The sequence below is a fragment of the Hirundo rustica genome, chromosome Z (assembly GCF_015227805.2).
Source record: "Hirundo rustica isolate bHirRus1 chromosome Z, bHirRus1.pri.v3, whole genome shotgun sequence".
Lineage (NCBI taxonomy): Eukaryota > Metazoa > Chordata > Aves > Passeriformes > Hirundinidae > Hirundo > Hirundo rustica.
Window position 1 is genome coordinate 48255835 of NC_053488.1, and position 21357 is coordinate 48277191.

The 21357-nt window shown below is 35.7% G+C and overlaps 1 protein-coding gene across 1 annotated transcript in view; it reads left to right on the top strand.

Moving 5' to 3' along the window:
• Positions 1 to 21357, top strand: part of FBXL17 (F-box and leucine rich repeat protein 17) — a 301707-nt gene that overhangs the window by 94992 nt on the left and 185358 nt on the right. Inside the window, exon 6 of the mRNA XM_040090897.2 lies at positions 1718 to 1848. Within this exon, the coding sequence (XP_039946831.1) occupies positions 1718 to 1848 (131 nt within the window). The remainder of the gene's footprint in view (positions 1 to 1717; positions 1849 to 21357) is intronic.

The window sequence follows — 21357 nt, forward strand, 5'->3', positions numbered from 1 at the left end:
TAGTCCAGAAGTAATAATAATAGCAAAAGAGTATTGTCATCTGCTTAAAAGAAGTATGTAGTTGTGAAAGCAAGCTTGGGGTTTTCTGAAGTGGGAGGATTTTATGCTTGTCTTTTAAGTCTCCTTACTTGTTTAATGTCATAGAACATACTCATTGTTGAATTGTCCTGCAAGTATATTTTGTATGTCCTAGGCATAGGCCACATTATTACCTGCATAGTTTAAAGACTGAAATAATCTAATATGAATAACTGTATGAAGGTGAGGAAATTTACAGTTGCTGTACACTTCTCCTTCTTGTAACTTATGCACAAAAATGAGAGATTGGTTATGAACTTTTTTTAGACATATAGAAAATAAGGCTTTTAAATTTCATGCTAGAGCAGTATGTGTGAAATGAGAGTAGGCAGAGCTTGTAAAAAATGTGTATTTTACCAGCACAGTATCAATCACTATATGCTCTGCTCCCTAATATCCAAAAGTTTATCAGTATTTCAGTGGGAATACAGCAAGTACCTCCACAGTGGTGGAGGTTGGTAGTATCTTAATAATAGAAATATTATTGTCCTAGATTCTGTAGACAAGCCCTGCAGCTGCTCCTCAGAGGTCAGGATTCTTGATTTTATGCTTGTTTTGCAGAATTTTTGGGAATTGTATGTAGTTTATATTCAGCTTTTGTTTGGAGACTGTTAAAAACCTAAAGAACAAAAACTCCTGTTTCTGTAGAAGGCTACCTACATTTGAAGTCCTCTTCCTTTACTTCTTTTCTTCTCACCCCATGCTGCCACCTCTCCCCCATTAACTACTGAAGCGGACCAATTATGTGATCTTAGTTGTATGCCTTTACCTAATCAAATCCATAGTGACTTAAATCACTGATGAGGATAAATTTTTTTCTCTGACAGGGAAAGTAAATTTAATTAAAGTGTCAGTGTTGCCGTATGCAATTATTTTTCCAGAGTATAACAGAGATAACTTCAGACAGCTTAAAAAGCAAACAGTACTTGGAGGTTATTATGACTAAACTGATACTGGAGAAGTCTGTAAAAAAATTTTTTTTGCGTCCATTAGTAACAAAAGTTGTAAAAGGGTTTGCTTTTGAAGGACACAAGAATGATTAACATTATTAATAAATCAGTTTAATCAGTGCATAACTCTCTGTGACTCCAAGTTTTTTTGTTCAGAATGTCCAATCTGTTATTGATAACTGTGCTGTGAGATTACAATATAAATACTGTATTTTCCAGGGAGTTTGTATCATTTGTTTACTTTGAAAGCCTTATACTCTGGAGCCAGTAATTGCGTTTATTTGATTCTTAAGCACAAATGTGCTGTCTCGCTTCCTTCCATGCCTTCTCACTTCCTTCCATGCCTTATTTTACTTGTGGCTAAACAAGTTTATATTTTACCCTGATATTTCATACTCATATATTTGAGAAGAGGAGGAAGGGCTCGGCCCTTATTATAGGTTTTATGGCACCTTGAGTGAGAGTGTCTGGATTTTTGGTAGTAACTGAGTGCCTGAATCACAACTTTGCTGAAGCTGAGTTCTGTGAATATCTGGTATATTTGCTTTTTGTGAAAGATATAATGATCATTTCTTTCATGACTATCTTGCACATACTGTGCAACTTCCGAAAATAATAACAGTTTTTTCAACAGTTACATATATGAATGAATTTCAGATTGTTTCTTTCTCTCATATTTGTCTCAATAGCTAAGAAATCTTTCGAGCTTGGATCTACGTCATATCACAGAACTGGACAATGAAACCGTGATGGAAATAGTAAAGAGATGCAAAAACCTTAATTCTCTCAATCTGTGTCTCAACTGGATCATTAATGACAGGTAACTTCATTAGAGCATCCAAAAGCAGTGTAATGCAAATTTAACTAGTTGTGTTAGTTGAGAATACTTCCTCATGGCTTGGGGGTTGGAGGATATTGATGAAAGCAAACAGTGTTTGCTGAGTGCTTGTTCTTACTTGTTTTGGGTAAATCATCCAGACATCTATTTTGTGGAGTGTTTGCCCATTTGTGTAATGGAGCAAAGTTTAGCTATGACTGGATGGCAGCACTGATTTGTTTCATACAGATTTCAGGAGAATGTGCTCTCTACAAAGTGTGATTGAAGTGTTCAATTGCAATTGAGCTTACTCCTTCAGTATGTGTCCAGGATTTAGATAAATTTATATGCACATAAACAATGAAAAACGTTTGACTACGTAAGCAAAAATAAATTACTTGTGAATTAAATAGTGGAATTCCTATATTTTTAGAAAGCAACGAAGTTTTTTGGTTGGTTTTGGGGTTTTTTTTACAAAGAACTCCAGAATGAGAATGGAAGAATAACTAGGTTATTACCTAGTCTTTTCTTTTTGACCAGAATACCTCCTATCCTGCTGTATTCCAGTCTTCAGACCAACTAATTTATTTCAACATTAAGTATGTGGACAAAGATTATGTATAGTTATATCACAGATCAGATAAAAAATAAAAACTGAGAATTTTAAAAGTGAAGAGTCTCTTTTAAAATGAAAAAAATTGTTCAAAGTCAGTGCCTGAGTGTACACAAGAAGGAATATTAATTACTTCTACTAGACTATATCATTATAACTGATGCTTTAAAAAAAAAGGAAAGAAACACTTTTAACAGAGAGGGTTTCTAAAACAGTTTCATATAAACCAGAATAATGTGTTCTAGCAATTGTACTTCTTTCCCATGATTACTTCTTGGGTTTTTTTAAATAAGGTATGCTTTCAGGATTTTCAAAAGTCATTAAGGACATACTGATGTGTAGATGAGCTCAGACTTTGTTGAAGGTGTAGTGTTCTGAAAGTAATAAAGTTGCAGTGCATTCAATAGGAAGTACCAGTAACTTTTGCCATAACTCCTTTTGGTCTTTAAAACAGTTTTTTGGATTTGTTGGTTTAGGTCAGACCGTTGATGCAACCTCATTGGTTTTGAAAGCATTTCATTGCCTCACGTCTTTCTGTCTGTAGGACCTTATTTTCATATGCAGAATGAGGTTACTGGAAAATTCTAGGATAAGCTTGAAAAAATAATAAGAATTAAAATGCAAATTAAAAAAACAGGCAGTTTTCAGGTTTTAATTAAAGTACTTAGAAACATATCCATCTGCTTGAATGTTTTGAGTATGGCAATCTGCTAAGTTTGATCCAAACTGCTGTCAAACTGTTCTTGAAAATCTTTCATTAGAATTATTATAATAATAAGTATATATTTTAATTCTACACATATTACTCTGAAACTTCGCACTGAGTATGGATTATGAGAATTGTGAATCTTAGCAAGAAAAGGAAGCCCTTTCCATCAGTGACAGATAATCTGCTTCTGTCTGTAACTTTTAGTTGTTTATTTTTGTTTCTTAAGGTATTCCATTTCATGGTTTTTTTCTGATCATACTTGTTAGAACTTACTATAACAATTAAAGTTTGGCAATTTGAATTATCTTCTAGTTAAAAAAGAAAAAAGTGGATTTAGAAAATACTTATTGCCTGTAAAACTTATTCATAAGCAGTTATTTGATAATTCAGATATTTTTTTGTATTTTAAAAGTGGCAAAACTCCAGATAGTAGCCTGAACTGAATACTAGTCTGAACTCCTAAAAGCTCAACTGAGAATAATGGAAAATTATATAAAAGGAACATGATACAACTACAGGACTTTATTTTAAGTGAACACCAGTTTAGCAGAGCATTTTGAGCGTACTCACTTTGAGAACACGAGTGAGCCTTCCGAAGCTCACAAGACTGTTCAGGTGCTTGGGTTAAAATGCAAATTAGTTCAAACTAAGTAAATTAGTTTATTAATCATTTAAGCTTAACCTTTTTTTTTTTTTTTTCTTCTTTTTTTTTTAATTTGATGCCATTGGGTGGCTCATAGTCAGAGGGAATGCCGGAGGAGATTCTGTGTCTTGATACATTTCCAGTGCATATGAGATAGTAGCAGTCTAATGTTTTTCCTGACTCCTTGTTTGAAAATAAAGATTAGTTCCACCTCTCCCCCACTCCCCTTTCCTGACTCCTTGTTTGAAAATAAAGATTAGTTCCACCTCTCCCCCACTCCCCACCCCATTGTCAAGAGATCCAACTACATATGACTTGTATTCCAGATATTTTCAAACTTAATAGGACAGTGTTTTGCTCACTTTGGAGTACTGAGGGCAAAGGTTTCTTTAAAGCCTTGGAGGACTATTTTGCACCATTTCTTTGTGCATAATATTGCTTGTTAAAGAAAATGAGAAAGTTTTTAAAATACCGGTATAACTTACAAGAGGTAAGTAGCTCTTAAAGGCAGTTTATTATTGCTTGGCAGAAATAAGTCACTGGTTTTAAAACTTTACTTTAGATTTCATGATTGTTTCTAGAAATCCATTAAAATTCTTTCCCATAAGCAGGAACATAACTCTGGAACACTTACAGTCCTTTCTTGCTTGTGAGATGGTGTTAGAGTTAATCCTGTAATCATTACATTTCTTCTTAGGTAACTGAAATTTTCAGAGTGTAAGAGCTCAGCTTAGCAGGCACTTGCTCCGATTTTTGGTGCTGTGATTCTTCTGCATATGCGAGAATTGAGGAGGACCATTATTTCTGTGTTTTGATTAGATCTCTTTTTTGTTTTGGACATAGCATCTAAAAAGCTTAGGGGGTAGTAAAAAAAAAATCACTTTTATCTAAGGCAAAAAATATGTTCAGTTGAGATATTCTAGACATTAGTTTTAAAATTAAGGAAAAAATAGGTCTCTTCTGGTGGCTTGTAAAAAAGTTACTAAAAGTTGTGAATTAAGCAATATCATAAAACACCTATTGAAGTAATCTAACATAATGATTTCTTCTCTGTGTATTACAGCTCACTCAGAAGCTTCATAAACTGTTTTTCAGACTGTTTGTTTGTTATAGAAACAATCCTACTTCTTTCAAATATGAACAAAACTAAGCTTGCAAATTCTTTTCATATGCGTCATGAGTAGATTATATCAAGTCTTTGCAATTTGAAAGGATTGAGTTCTTTGTACATGGTGAGGTGAATAATATACTCTGAAGCTTGCTTTTGGTAACCTTATCCCCTTGAAGTTGTTTTTGTGGTCACTGCCCTTGTTCTTTTGAATTTCAATTCATGAAGTAAAAAGAGAACATCTAGAAATAAATCTTACGGAGGTTTAAGGAAATGTAGTATGATGTGCTGGCAGAGTTTTCAGGGGTGTGTGGGTTTTTTAATAGTTTGAGGAACGTCTGTTATTTATTATATCCATAATGATCAGTCTGATTTTTTTAGCAGGCAGTCTAACTTTTTTTGAGAATCTCATCGCTATGGACTGAGAGTTGCAATTCACTTCAGCATCTGTGTTACATAATTCACCATGGGGACAGACATTTAAAAGCTATGCAATGACTGTGAAATTTTAAGAGTGTTTCTGCTTGCTTCAGTCATCCTCTTACTAAAATATTTCCTTTTATTTGTGTAATATTTGTATGGAGGATGTTTGCCAGTCCCTACTGTATCTGTATTTCTTCTTAGAAAGAAGGGAATAGTGCAGATAAGGCATTACAGGTGCAGTGAGACTTTTTTGTGCCATGGCACTGCCAGTCACCCAGGATAAGATTCCACCTGCAATACAAAATAATTTGTAATTGGTTTTGTAGTCAAAGGACAGTATTTTCCAACCATTTAAGAACTTTGGTTCTTCTTCTGTAGGTGGTGTTACATGTTCTTGTAATAATGTCTCAAGACAGCTGTATTTTTTCATGTTATTTCTTTCACACATTATAGGCGACTTTGATAGCAGGTGCTAAGATTTGCAGAGCATCTGGATGTTGTTGAAGGCAGGTTATGGTTGTGACTCCGAGGTTGATACGCAATATCTCCATGGCACATTAAAGAGTGAGAATTTTGTTTATTGACCTTGTGCTGGTACCGCTTACCATCATTGGACTCCTGGTTAGTGACAGGGGGATGAGAGGCATTAATGTGCACCTCCTTTAGCTGTTAGCGCTGGTGGAAAACCTGGATGTAGTCTCATTGTTCCATTTCTGAGAAAAATACTCTTTCTTCTTTTGCGTTTCCATGAAAATCCACTATGGATAAACCAGAGTTTATCCATTGGCAGTGGAATGGGACAGTCTACCCATACTGTAATGATTAAGATTTGTTGGTGAGGCTTATAGTTGGAGTCCAAGACAGAGGAACTTGAAAATATGGATATTTCCGTAGGAAATGGAGAGTAGTCAGGAAGTCAGTATACAAAAGAAATTCAGTTGGATGCGTTGAGGATAGTGCTGAAGATCATTTCAGCAGGAGATTAGCTCACTCTGTTTAGTCCCAGAGCTGCTGGTATACGTGAATGCCCCAACATTTCATTCGTAGACATGAGCATTACAATAGTAGCTCAGTTCTTTACAGTGTATTTTTAATAAAATTCAAGATTAATGAAAACTAGAATTATTTTCTGGAAAAATAAGAGAAAAATTTTCTCCTCCTGAAATTGAGAGTCTCTGCATATTTGATGGGTATTTCAATGAAATAAGCATCAAATATTTTATTTTAATGAATTTGCTTCCAAAGGAAAAATTCAAGGCTTTCATCTTGCCTATGTTTTTCCTAATCAAAAATGTCCATTTTAACTGTGATGACTACAGTGCTAATTTTAGTATTAGCATCTTAGTATTCATCACTTTAGATATGACTGAAGTTGCAATGTTCTTCAAGAGCATTAGTACTTATTCATGTAATTTTGTCTAATCTGGACTTGTGGATATGGTAAGGTTGTCCAGAAAATAACCATACTTTTATACACTATTTGTAATGAATCATTCTAGGTGAATACTACCAATTCTTAATTCTAATTTAATTTCATCTATTCCAAGTTATCTGGAAGATGATCTACTTAGAGATCTCTGCAGATTTATGAGATGTTTAGTCAGCTACATTAAAAACTTGAACTCAATAAAAACTGAAAGAATGTAAAACAAATCAATTTTACTTTTAAAATTACTTATTCTTTTGAATGTCATACTTTTAAATTAAATTTAGAAGAAAATTTGCTTCACCCTGCAGATGTTTTGTGAAATTATTTGAGACTAACTGTCAAGTTTTCTTTTTCATTCAGAACAAAGCATAGAAGTTGTACAAAGGATGTACCTAAGCATGGCACTTTTCTTTGTTGACCTTAAATTCTGAGGCTTGTATTTATTTTTTTAATGATTATGAAAAAAACCTAAAAAAAATCCCAAAAACCAAACCCTTTGTGATTAGTTCAGGGTAGTAGGATAAAGTTAAAAGAGACACCCACACAGGAGCAGGGGAAGAGCATGAGAAGAAAGGAGCAACAGAGAAAAGTATTGTGGACTGACTGCAACCTGCATTACACATTACTCTTTCTGGGAGAAAAGAGGAGGGAGCTGGGAGTAAACTTTGCCCAGCAAAAAATGGCAGCTGAGTGTTCTTAAGTTTGTTCTTATTTGTCATTATCCTGCTCTGTCTAATTGGCAACTAGATCAGTTTTCCAAACTAAGTCTGCTTTGCATAGGTGGCAAGTGATCTCCTAATCCTTATCTAGACCTACAGGCCTTTTTCATCTTGTTTTTTTCCTCAGTCCTGCTGAGAAGGTGAGCTGAGAAGTGGCTGGGTGCCCACCTCTCAGGAATTTAAGGTATCCTTACCACCCTGTCCCACACTTCTATGCTCTCCTGCGCAAACTACCCAGTGTATATCCTGCCCATGGCCTGCAGTTCTTCAAGGACTGCTCCAGTGTGGTTTTTTCCCATGGGGTACAATTCATAAAGAACAGGCTGCTCCAAGCATGGATCCCCCAAAGCTCAGTTTTTGTGGTTCTGTGAACACCAAGGTAGCGTTTATTTTGCCGTGTTTCCTTTGGTAGACTGGGGAGTTGTCACTCATACCTTATTTTACTGAAGTGGTATCTTACATAATTAAGTTTTCGCACTTGTGTGAGAATGGCACCTTTCACACCCATGAGTGCAGGATAAACTTCCTTCAGAATCAAGCAGTGGCTGTATATTTGTGCCATTCTGGGTATCTTTGTTTTAAATGTTTTCTTACTTGTCAGTGCAATGGAAAAAGAATGTGGGTTATGATTCCACATGTATCTTGGTAGCTACCCCAGAAATCACTAACCTTAGCAGTGTTAGTTGTCCTTTCAGCTTCTATTAACATGCCCCAAACCCACATTATAAAGGCTTCTGTGAACTGTTTCTTCAGCATTGTTATCAAAGAAATCAATTTTTACAAACATTTGATTAAAACAGATTTCTCTCATACTATCTGCAGAGTTTAACAAATGATAAATATGAATGCAGTTTATATAAGTGTAACTTTCCATTTATTGAGGCTTTAGCTTGCTAATTCTACTTATCTCTATAACAGAAATAAAGTTGGTATTAAATAGATTTTTAGGGACCATTTTTTTGGTGGAAATGGATGTAATCAGAGAGAGTAAAACTTTCAAGCTCTTGTCATTATTTGCCATGCTTTTATCTGTCTTAACTTGAAAAATGGGAGAAACAGTCTACTGTTGTCACACTGCTGAAATGTATGATAAATGATGGTCTGTAAATACTGAAAGTATGAGGAGGGTGATTAAGTCTGACAATTCTCGTGTAAAAAACTTGAGATGATAAGTATCTCCTTTGATTAGTTCGTAATTTAGTGCAAGAGACTATCATCAACCTAAAAATTTTTATGAGTTGTGGCATAAAAAACCCCATTCTGCGAGATAGGTATGCACTTGTTAATCCAAAGGAGAAATTCCTTAAACTTAGTTGCTAATAATTAAAAATGGCAGACTCGACACAAAAATGTGGCTTGATGATTTTCTGGAATTCCTTACAGAAATTAAGAAAGTGCAATGCTCCCTGAAGACATGGACAGTGTGTTATAAATCTGATTCCTCAGTGCATCATGAAAACTGAAAGGTTTTGTGTATATATATCATTTCTGTACACATAAAATACTTCCAGTGTTATAATTTAAAGCAGTACAGGAAAAAAAAAAAAAAAAAATCCAACCTACCAAGGCTCAGAAAAGAAGATGTAGTCTTTATTGCAATTACTGTTATATTCTGAGGTTGCGAGCTCGAGCTATAATTCACCATATATGAATAGACATGAATAGACACAGTACTTGAAAAGATGAGAGAAAAAGGAATGGGTGTTCCAATGATTTAGAGCACTGACTGTATTGTTTAGAGCCTGTCAGTATATCCAGTATAAATACCATTTGGAAGGAACATAGCCATGTTCTAAATCCACTTTAGACAATTTCCCGCTGCATGGCTTCTAAGCTTAAAATGAAAAAAAAATTGCAATTATTTGATTTTTTTTTCTTTGTGTGCATGGGCATAAACTCATCTTACGGTGGGATCATGCAGTCATGTAAAACAGGAAATATGTCAGATGCTGCATACAAATTATCTTCAGCCCTGATTAGGTTACTCAGTGATTCCTGATTTTCTTTTGTTAAAACCAAAGAAGGCTGGTATATTCCAAATTTTCTGTGATGTTAAATGTAGGGATATTTTGTGTTTAGAATTCAAGATTAACCAATACGTACTGATTTATAAAGGATACAGGAATTTAATGTATCTTTGAAAAGCTGTAGTCAGCTTGAAGAGGAAGATGGTGATGAAGTGGAAGTTGAGCTGACAGAATAACTGTCAGCTCAGAGAATGAATAACTTGGTAGTTCTCAAAATGCAGTAGTGATGTAAGGAGAAAAATAAACAGTAACCTAAAGTTGTGATCACAGTGATGCCTACAGTCGGGGAAAAAACAGGTAAGCAACACAAAGAATGTGTCCCTTTGCTTGATATCTTAATTACTTCTGTTCATGCCTTGTGATTGTGAATTGCTGTTTTTCAGAACCATGGTGAAGTGGTCTGAGACTTCATTCAGTCCATACATCTAGTTTTTAGTCTCATGGAGTAGAGAAGAAACTGCTAAATACTCACCTCGATGTGCCTGAAGGGAGCCAGGACTCAGCCTACTTGTCAAGCTAACTTTCAGAGGGGCAGAGTGTTGCCAGGCCTCACAGTTCTATACAGACAGAAAAGACAGCCAAAGTCTTGCCCATATTAAATATAGCTCAAATTTTTTACTGTCAAATACATTTATATCTCATTTACAATTTCTAGAAATTCTGTCATTCTGGCATGCTGAGAGTGCTATGTCCATTTCTTTCTCCCCAGTACAAGAAAGACATGGACATACTGGATAGAGTCTTGCAAAGGACCATAAATAAGATGAAGGGACTTGAGCAGCCATCCTGTGAGGGCAGGCTGAGAGAACTGGGGCTGTTCAGCCTGGAGAACAGAAGGTTCAATGTGCATAAACACATGAAACAAGGGAGCAAAGAGAACAGAGATAGGCTCTTTCCAGTGGTGCCCAGTGACAGGTGGTAGGCAAACACTGAAGCACAGGAGATTCTCTCTGAATATCTGAAAACATTTATTCACTGTGATGGTGACTGACCACACTGGCACAGGTTGCCCAGAGAGGCTGTGGAGTCTTCCTCCTTAAAGACAAGGATTCTAGGTGCCTTCCAGGCCTCTGCCAACCTTATCCATTCTTTAACTCTCACACTAACCTTTTCTGTTGGTTTTTGTTTTGGTTGTTAAGACAGGTGGAGATAGGTGAAGCGAGGTTCACCATTTCCTTGCCATCTTCCTTCCAATTTTTCAAAGTTTGTTATGACGTGTTTGGACAGACCATTATCTCCTAATTCTGGAAAATGTATTGGTCAAGGAAGTCCCAGAGAAGGCCCACAAGGAATGTGAGATATATTGATACCAGCATCATTGATGTTAATGCTTACAGTGAAGAGTCAAAAAATTCATGTTTTGCCTTCATTCTTTCCATGTCTTTCCAATACAAATTACCTCCTCCTACTCAGTTTTATTTCTTGTTTTAATTGGCCATCCCCTTCAGACTTTATCTGATAAAGTCTAATTTATCTAGCCTGTGGCATTTAGCAGATGGTTATGAGCCTGTGGTAGTCAGAGAGTTAAGAGCAATTCCTAATAATGAACATTGGAACAAATTTGCCAAGTTCCAGTCACTCCAGACTGAGGTTTGTAGTCTGCTCCCTTGCAGCACAGCATCAAAAACTTTGTTTCCAAAGACTGTGGTTGTTTTCTGTATTTGTTGTCATCCCTCATCCTTGCAACACCTCCCAGAGCATGAGGTAGAGTCAACAGGACTTTCTATCTTGTTTCCAAAGGATAGAGTTAAAAGAAAACTAGTTTACCTGCACTCGGTTCTTTATATTTCAGATTTTCATGGTTTTTTCTCAGTTACCTTAGAACATTTTTATAGGTGGTTGTTGCCTTTGACATGATCATTTTTTCTGATGAAAATCCCATCTGTGCTTAGCTGCTTAGTTGCACACAGGAAAAGAAACCTTTGCTTTCTTGGATCTGCTTAGTTCTATACAGTAGTACTTCTACTACTTTGAGAAAAGTACCTGTTTCCTCTTGACATGCTGTAGCTAGCCTGATTTACCAACACCTGCCAGTTTGTCATTAGTACAGGTGTTTCAATGAGGTATATGAATCCCTAGTAAATGAAAAATATTCCTAATAAAAAGGATTGTCTGGAGGCAAAACACTGCCAGTAGTGTTTTCCTGACTTCGTCCTTAAGTTTCCTGCAGACAGAGGGAAGGCAAGCTACAGTGAAATATTAACCTACCTGGAAAGCTTTGTGGAAAGTCTGTGAATAGTAAAATAAAAAAGATTGGTATTTTGTTCACTTTTAGGAAAAAGAAATAGAAATGACAGGTCAATAAGGATTAATACTGTAGTTCCTTTCCGATAAAATTAACTAATGTACTTCTAAATGAACATTTAATAGAAGTCAGCAGAATAACAAGCTATACATGATACGTGATACATCTGGTTTCACACAAAAAAAAATTGTGTGTTAAAGTACACCTTACACTTGTTATTTGAGATCAGTGCAGTTATAGTTTCAGAATTATTTTGATTTTTTAAATATATTTTATTACTTTTCTTTCAAAAATAATGTATCTTGAAGTTTATGCTTTTGCTTTTTTATTTAATTTTTTGTATGTAAATGTACACATACATATATTATATACTCTCTTGATTGGTGATAACGGATGTTTGCATATGAGTAGGTCTGGTAAAGGTATTGTATGAATGCTTTCTATTTAGGGAAGTCTTAAGACTTAAGAAGACTTAGGGAAGTCTTAAGAGTTACATCTAGGCAAGTTTCTAAGTCTGATTTATTATAATTTGTTACTTGAGGAGTAACAGTAATATTTTTTTTGCTGGAGCCATAGTACATTTCAGGCAGACTTTACCAAGAGTTAGTGATGTTAAACTTTTTGTTTCAAAACCTGAGGCTGGATGCAGCATCTAAAAAGCCTGTCTACCAGGAGTATTATCAACTGCTTGTGGACCCTGCCCAGTGCAGAATAGAACAGAACCCAAAGGCTACTTATTGCTCTCCATCTACTGTTGAACAATGGGAATTAATTTTTAAAACGGAATTTCAAACTCACAGGTGTGTATAGTGGATTATCTATGAATTGTTCTACCCTCCTCTTAAACTTTTCAGATACATATTGCTATTAGCTTAACTTTATTAGGAGTTAATACAGTTCAGCCAATTCATGTTTCTACGCTCTTTCAAAGTCCTTTTCAATACTACTGAAGTTGCACAGTTTATTTCAGCCTGGAAAATCAAGCATGAGCTGATATATAAAAGGGAAAAAATATCAAGCCATACTGAATTAGAAGGGTAAATTCAGGAGATACATTTGATTTGCGCAATACTAACAGAACACAAAAGGCCTTTTTATAGCCCTCAATTAATTCTGTGTTTGGTATATAAAATAGATTATTTCCAACATATTTTCAATATGTTTATAAATTATACGTTAATTGACTTAGGATCTAACAAACTTAATTTTTTTGTGGTTCTGATTAGTGTCACTGAGAATTCTTGAAATATTTGTGTCCTTATTGAATCGATTAAGGTAAATTTTACTCATGAAGTCTAGGTACCTTTCTATTGCATAAATTGCTTTTCTGCTCTTGGGAGCTTTTTATCAACAGGGCATAACAATATGCTTGTTAGGCTGAAATATGTACAAGATATTACTGAGAAAGGCCTGTCAGATGCCATACAAATATTTATTCGGTCTTTTCAGATACTGAAAATACTTGCCTACTGTGAATAAATTACTTAAAGCAGAAGATCTTACCCTGTATAGTTCTATTTTCTTCCAATCTATGTACTTCTTTTGGCTGATAGTTTTCAGAGGTTTCTTTTTTTACATCTCTGTATGTAGTGGTTTTGATTTCTTTTAAAGTGGTCCTTTAAATTTTGGAGGCTGTATTGTGAGACTGCTTTTCTTCACATATGTGATATATTTCATACATGTATAAAATACATATCCATTTGCTACGCTTGCTTAAAGAAAGTGGTTTTCTAATCCGTATTGCAAACTGTAGTCCCATTTCTACTTTCAGACATAATAATTATTAACCAGCAGAGTTTAACTTGGAAAATTTGTGCCATCCTTTAGCATTTCAGCAAGGCAGAAATAAAAAGTGCATGCTCAAGCTTTCATCCATTAATAATCTTCTGGCCTGGGGGACCGTGTCAGGAATTTTAGATGATAAAATTCCTGGGGCAGCCGGAGAAAGAAGAAAATACATTCTACATTGCTTAGTTGTGCACAGTGGCCTCCATTTGGATTGCTTTGCTGCCTGTTTCTGATCTCAGGTTGATGACAGTAGCAACAGAACTGCCAATAATTATTGTTGCTTGGAGCTGACTGTAATGGATGCTCTTGGTTTTATATAATAGCAAGAGTAGCTCAGAAATTTCAGGTTATATTCAACCCTCAATTCAGCATAAAAACACAAAAATCCATTCTATTTTAAAACTGTATGAACTTCCAAGAAAAATAAGGTTGGTTTGGGTTTGTTTTTAGTTTTACATTTAGCTTCCAGAATTCAAAAGAAGAGAATTGAAATACAAGTAAAAACTAGTTTTTATAGTAATATCTTACTCATGTATCTCCTTACCTGTGATGCTGAACAATTGCATGTTTCAAGGGCTACAGGGAGAAAGAAATAAGTCTTAGTTACTTCGGCTAAGCATCACCTCTCAGCTTACAGTATTTCAAAATTCACTGGTGGCATAGTTTACATAGGTAACCCAGCTGTGTTCAAGTTAAAAAACAACATTGACTTGTGATATGTTTGTAAATGTCTAGAAACAAAAGTTGCACAAAATCCCTCCACTTTTACAAAAAAAAAAATCTTCCTCAGTGAGGTGATGTTTTACAATTTTCTCCATAAAGGTTTCATCATTCAATGGAGTGCTTTAATTTTTTCCTGGAATTTCAAAATATTTTTTGCATTGAAATATTAAATGCAGGGTAATGTCTGTATATATAAAGGTGTATTATTCGTGCATATTATGCAGAGTTTGTTCAGGAACATCAAAATGAATTTTTTTACAGAATCTTCCATAAAGGATATGTGTTTCAACATACAAGTTTTACTGATAAATGTACGGTGTCCAGACTTAGTCTAAAAATATGATCAAACTTAATGATATATTACAAAGTCTATATTATGAACTTAGTCTTAAAAAACTGATACAGTTTTCCCAAGCTACTTGTAACATTACTTTTTAAAAGAGGATTCAAATCCTAGTAACACCCATTCTATAAGAGATTAATTTCAGTGTTTTTCAACATTACTGGTAGCTGTGCATTTCTATCTTGTGAAAAAATCCCTATACTAAAACAAGATACTCTGCAATTTCCCATCAACGGTTATGGGCATTTTGAATAATAGCTCAGCACAAAGAGTTTTGTGGTTTTGTTACCTCATCTTTGGAGGTGGACAGTAAATACCTCCAGAGAAGAGGAAGAGGGAATGAAAAACAAGGAGACAGCTCTATTACTGAATTGTCTAATGTAAAAATCCAAATGTTATGAATTGCTGAGTATTTTTGATATGCAGAGGTGATTTGGAATGTCTGTATAAAAGTATCTAGTTTACTACTTACAATGGAGGGGCGCTAAGTGAGCCAAAATTTAAGTGAAAGTATGAATTGTTATCAAAAAATATTATGGTAATAGTGAAGGACATAAATGTTCATTTAGGACCCACTATTGAGGAGATCAAGGGATTTAAAATAGTTCTAATATTTCCTTTCTATAGTTGTCCCTTTTAATTCATCGAAGTACATGAATTAAACAAATTTTTTTCACTCTAGCTTTCACTCATGTATGCGAGTGTGAAATACTGATCTGCTGTAACATCAGCATGAAAAGTTGATTAAAGTCTGATATTTCTGCTTTTGCATATTATAATGATAGGGGTGACTATTTGCCTAATTGGTCTACTGTAGTTACAATTAGAGAGAAAAGGTCAATCTAATCATGGTCAATTAAACTGCAAAAGAAAACATGTTTTGTAGCCCTGAAGAACAATTATGTTAATTTTATGCTGTTCATCAGTGTATAGCACAAGTGCTAGGATGTATAAATCTTATCTTTTATGGAATTACAACAGACTTGTTCTATTACAGGCACTTGGTGCTGCTGAGTAGAGATAACATTAAGTACTCTCTGTTAATGCATGTTCTTTCATTGTCTCATGTTTCTCAAGATTTGTGTGCCGTAAAACCTAGCTGCTTTAATAAATAGAAATGGATATGCCAGAGTGCAACTTGACCCTTCTGTTTTCACACAGTGAAGAGACAATGAGTGACAGAAAAAGATCTTGAGCTACAAAAGCTGTTATATTGTTGGCATCAACTTTAGCAAATGTAGTAATGTCAAATATTGAAATACTTATGCTGAATTTGGTGGTATAGTACATATACAAAATAATACAGTGGTATCTTAACTGTGACACTCCTTTTTTCTACTTTCTTTTCTTTCCCTCCTCTTTTTCCTTTACTCTTGGTCCTCATCAAGATACACACATAAAACAGAGGTCAGTTATAAGAATAATTTCATATATGTACAGTCCTGAAGCATCTATTAAATGTGTTTAAGTTTCTGTAGGTTGTCCTGAAGATGTGCTTTGCACTAAAAAATTGGTTTTATTCAAAAAATGCTTCAAGGACTGTCAGGGTATGGCAAAATTTTACGTGCAGATTTTGTTCTTATTCAAAGAATCAACAAAACAAGGATATATTTTTGTTAATACTCATATCTGGAAATACCCTAAGAGAAAACTTGAGTCTTTCATTACACCTCTTAAAAAAAGGTTCTCACTTTTTCAGACCACAGTATGTGGTGTTGCTACCACCTCATAGAGCTGTGCATATCAAATGGAACATTGAATCAATATTAATTTAAAAAAAGAAAAGGCAATTTAGAAATTGACTTAACCTCTCAATTACACCTTTAGCATAAAGAGTTATTTTGTTAATATAGGAACAGAGGAAATGAGAACATAGGAAATGTACTGTTGAAAGAATAATTGCTTTTGGGGTGCACTGTCAGTATGCTAGAGGTACTTAAAGAGATATTCATACCTGTGGAGGTATCAAAAATACCTAGAAGGCAAAACAGCAAATACCAAGATACTATATTTAGAAAGAGGGTGTAGATAAGTAACAAGAGACAGAGGCATAGACAGCTGCTTGTGGCCAGTCCCGGAACAGTCTGCTGATTTTTTTTTAAATCCACATGTGTAGATTGGCATAATTCAAAAGAACATTGACTGCAAGTCCTAACAGGCTTGTCCTAGGGTGCCATTTAGGGGTGTCCTCCCTAAATTTGCCCTAACCCATAGCTCTTCATGAATTCCTCAACAACCTGACCTTGGTATATTTGATTAGAGCAGGCTTTGAACTTACTTCACCATTCCATAATTGGTTTTATTTTGAAACAACATTTTTGAAAAGGAATGTGGGGTTTTTTTGGTCACTTTCTAGGTCGGGGGAAATCTTGAAAGCACAAGTCAGTGGTAGCTAGACTATGATTATCTCTGTTTCCAAACTCTGTGTACTTCTAGATATCATCTTTTCTTGGTTGTATTGATGTCTTTGTTCTGATTTAAAGAAAGAAAACAGTGAACTGGTGAGATCTAATAGTCTATTAGTAGGAGCTATGCCTCAGAATTGCAGGTATTGTGAATGTGAAGGAGTGGAGTGAAAGCCTCATCATCCCATCTCATCTCATCTCATCTCATCTCATCTCATCTCATCTCATCTCATCTCATCTCATCTCATCTCATCTCAATCTCCATATTTTTCAAAATAAAGAATAAACTGATAGTATGTGGGGCTACATTCTGTGTCTAGATATTTATGTTTGTATTAATTTACTTTGCAAGTGAAACTACAGTTGTTTATCCCATTCGTCCTATGTCTGTGTTATCATCTGATTACAGAGTCAAACATTCAGGCAGATAAGCAGAAAGCTCTGGAAAAACAGTGGAGGGAGAAGCGCAGGGAGTAGAATGGTGTCTGGGCTTGGAGTCTCTGTGGCCGTTGCACTTCTCTGTTCTGTTGAAAACAAGGGACAAGATGGAAGCTATTGAACTGATGGTCATTTCATAACCTTTGATAGGTCAAAGTATGTAGGATATTTGCTGTTTGGAGGCTTTGACTGATCTTTTAAAATTTTTCCATTATGCAAGTATGTTTCTGAGTTTGGCAAAGGAGGAGAACCTGGATGCCTGCCATGCTTGTCTTGAGCTCTTGATATGCACAGCAGGATACTGGACTTTCAAGGAGGGACTAATGGATTGAGACACTGAAATTCACAGTGTGAAACAGTGTTTGCATGATATCCAGTAGTTCAAGTTTGGCCCAGACATTTTGCTACGTATTCTTTGTTAAATAACATATGCTGTGAAGTTATGAAAGAACAGTTTACATTTTAATTAGTTTCACACTAGATGGCAAGTACATTAGGAAGATTTTATTTTTAGCATAATCCTCTATTGCAAACAGAGTTAGTTTTATACTTAAGAAAATGGAGCATTATGTATTTATTTGCATAATAGATTGGTTTTAAAAAGAAAATTTAGAAATGCTGAGATATTTGGAAAACTGTATGGCACTGTGAATAAAGTATCTGAGTTGAATGCTGTTTTAAGCTTTATTGTTAATGTCTCGGTTTTTTAATTTCTCAATGATCCTAATTATTCCTTTACAAAATAATAATAAGAAACTATATTTTTAAGGACTACTAATTAAAATGTCTCCTATTTACTTCAAAGCACAGATAAAGTGAAGGGTAACTGTCCCTTGTATAAATTGGGAATTGAATTTAAGCTATATTTCAGTACCTCATCATTTGAATATGTCTTAAAATTTAAACATCTACTACCATACATCAGACTTGCAGTATTTGCAATTCTGCAGGATTCTTTTAGTATAATGAAAAAAACTAAAAGGAGTCTAGTATTATAGATTTGAGATTTAGTGTATTCATTTTTTTATATTTGCTGTGCTTCTCAGGAGAAGGAATAAGAATCTGTTAAATACTGGAGAAGGAGGTCAGAATACATTATTTGCTGCTGTTGCACTGGGAACTTTAATACTTAACAGAAGTTGAGATTTGTAGCTGTAGTATTCTGCTTCAAGGGACATAGTGCTTGATTTCTTGGGAAGTTTCTTATTCCTGGGTAGTCTTGTCGCATTCATTTCTTCCTCAAGCAGCAAAAGGAGGGCTAAGATGTTTATTTATTCCTAAGAAGACTAGTCTAGCTCATATTTGTAAATCCAGTATTTATATCCCTCAGAATGAAGTTAACATCATCTTTCTTTCACTTTAGAATCTTACTCTTACTTTTTCCATGAATTTTGGGTTCTTAATTTGAACCTAGGCTGGTGTCATATATTGAAAGAGACTGGGGAGAGATCAGCAGTCATTTGTTATTTGTATGCATATCTTCTAGGTGTATATAAAATTACAACTGTTGAAATCTTTGGGTGATGCAAGAAGGAGAGAGGTAGTAAATAACACTGAAAATAGACTGTTGATGCCAAACAATCTAGACTATTTTAGTGAACTAAGATAATGCTGGGAAAAATGCATTTCAGTATAGCCATATACAAAATTGTATACTGAGTAACATAAAATGCAGAATATACCCTCACAATGGGAAAAGAGTGACAACTTTGAGAATAATGATTCTCAAACAGATTTAGGGATTATGAAGAGTAGAACGAACTCACACTATCTAAGCATGGCAGAACAGCATTTGTTGAGAATGCCTGGGGTAGAGAAGCTTATTCAATCTTTGCGTACACCCTTAAAAATTATAATATCACAGCATCCATAGTAATATTTTTTAAGTAAGGAATATGGTCTTACAGCTAAAAAAAATAATCAAAGACAATTGACTGGCAAAAAAGTGTAGAAGAATTTTAAGATGACAGCTGGCAACATTTTAAAATCTGTAACTAAGAATGAAATAACTTGCATTTGAAAATAGACATATCTGAAATGAAATACATTTTCAATAGCATGTCTTAGAATGAGTTACAAAAAAAAAGTGCATTCTGCTTGCTTTCCCTCCCACCACCCCTCCCAACCCCAGGTTGTAAATGATGTATTTTAACTTTTCCAGAAACCACTGACTTGCTGCAAACATTATCATTAGAATAGGATCATTCAGCCTGGACCTCAGAGGTCTCCTCTGCTCACAGCAGGATCCGCTGTGAGCCCAGACCAGGACACAGATATCAAAGTCTCTGAGGATGAGGGCTGCACAACCTCTCTGTGCCACTGCTTGGCAGTCCTCATGGGCAAAAAGTCTGAAGCACACATCCAATTTGGAACTCCTGTTTCAAATTACACAATTTTTTCCCCATTCTGCCAGCATGTATCACTGTTGGAACCTCACTTTGTCTTGATGACCTTTCAGGTAAAGGAAAGCTGCTTTATGTGCCCCCAAACCACTTTTCTAGACTGAAAATTCCCCTCTGCCTCTCAGCAGGGCCTGTGCTCCAGCCTCAGACCATTGTGGAGGGATAATGTTGACCTTCTCTAGTCCCTAAGTGCACTGCTGACTCACGTGCATTTGCTGCTTCCAAGATAACAAGTCCTTTTCTGCATAACTTTTTCCCACCCAGCTGGTTCACAGGCTGTCCTTCCCCTTCCAGACAAGTGCAGACGAAGATCATAGAATGGTTTGGGTTGGAAGAGACCTTTAAAGGACTTCTAGTCCAACCTCCCTGCCATGAGTGGAGGTCTTCAACCAGATCAGATTGCTCAGAGTTCTGTCCAATCTGATCTCAAATGTTTCAAGGGATGGGGCATCTCCTATCTCTCTGGGAAACCTGTGCCAGTGCTCCACCACCCCCACTGTAAAAAAACTTACTTATCTCTAAATTAACCATCTCTTACTTTAAAGCCCTTTGTTTTATCATAAGAAGTCCTGCTGAAATGTTTGTTGACATCTCTCTTGTAAGTACTGAAAGGCCACAGAAAGGTCTCCCTAGAGCCTTTTCTTCTTGACACCACTTGTCACTGATGCACAGTGGGGCTCTGAGCCATTGACTGTTGTCCTCTGGATACGACTCTCCAGCCAATTGCTCATACACCAAACAGTCCACCCAACAAATTCATTTTTCTCTGATATAGAGAAGGATGTTATGGGGGACAGTGTAAAATATTTAATAAATCAGCTGACCATGACTGATAAATTATGTGACTGTGTTATATGTTTATTAGATTTCAAACTTACTTAGTGCGGTGATTTCGTTCTTGTTGTTGGGAGATTGAAGAGACAAGGTTCCCATGGTTTGCATCATGAAGCCAATTTTATTGAACACACTGCTGATTTATATGCCTTACAAGCCTGACAACAATATCTATGTTTCTTAGTAACAGCGCTTAGCTATGGGCTAGTACAGACTTGTACACGTGGTGTTTCTTCACAAGACTAGACGACCGCCGATAGCAAAAGGAAAGAGTCTGTTCTCTATCACCAGGTGGGATATATCAGCTTTTATTCTTTAGTCCTTGCCTGCTTTGCTGGAGCTCTTCCCAATGGCTCGCCAGTGCCAGAGAGACCTCGCCCCGCCCTATGTTGGGGCTTTTTCCCCAGGGGACAGGGCCCAGAGGCAGGGACAAGACACTACCCAACAAGGGAGAAGTGGGAGTGGAACAGAGTTTGGTTACGTTTTGGTGTGGGGAATGGGCACTGCTGGGCAAGGTCACACCATGTGATACAGAGAAAAGGCATTACAACATGTACAGGCCTGTACTGTCTTGCATGCATACATACATCCTGATATCTTCCTTTTCCAGGGTCTTGCCTCAGCTTGCCAGGGCTTGTAGCTCTCTAGCACATCTACTTCTAA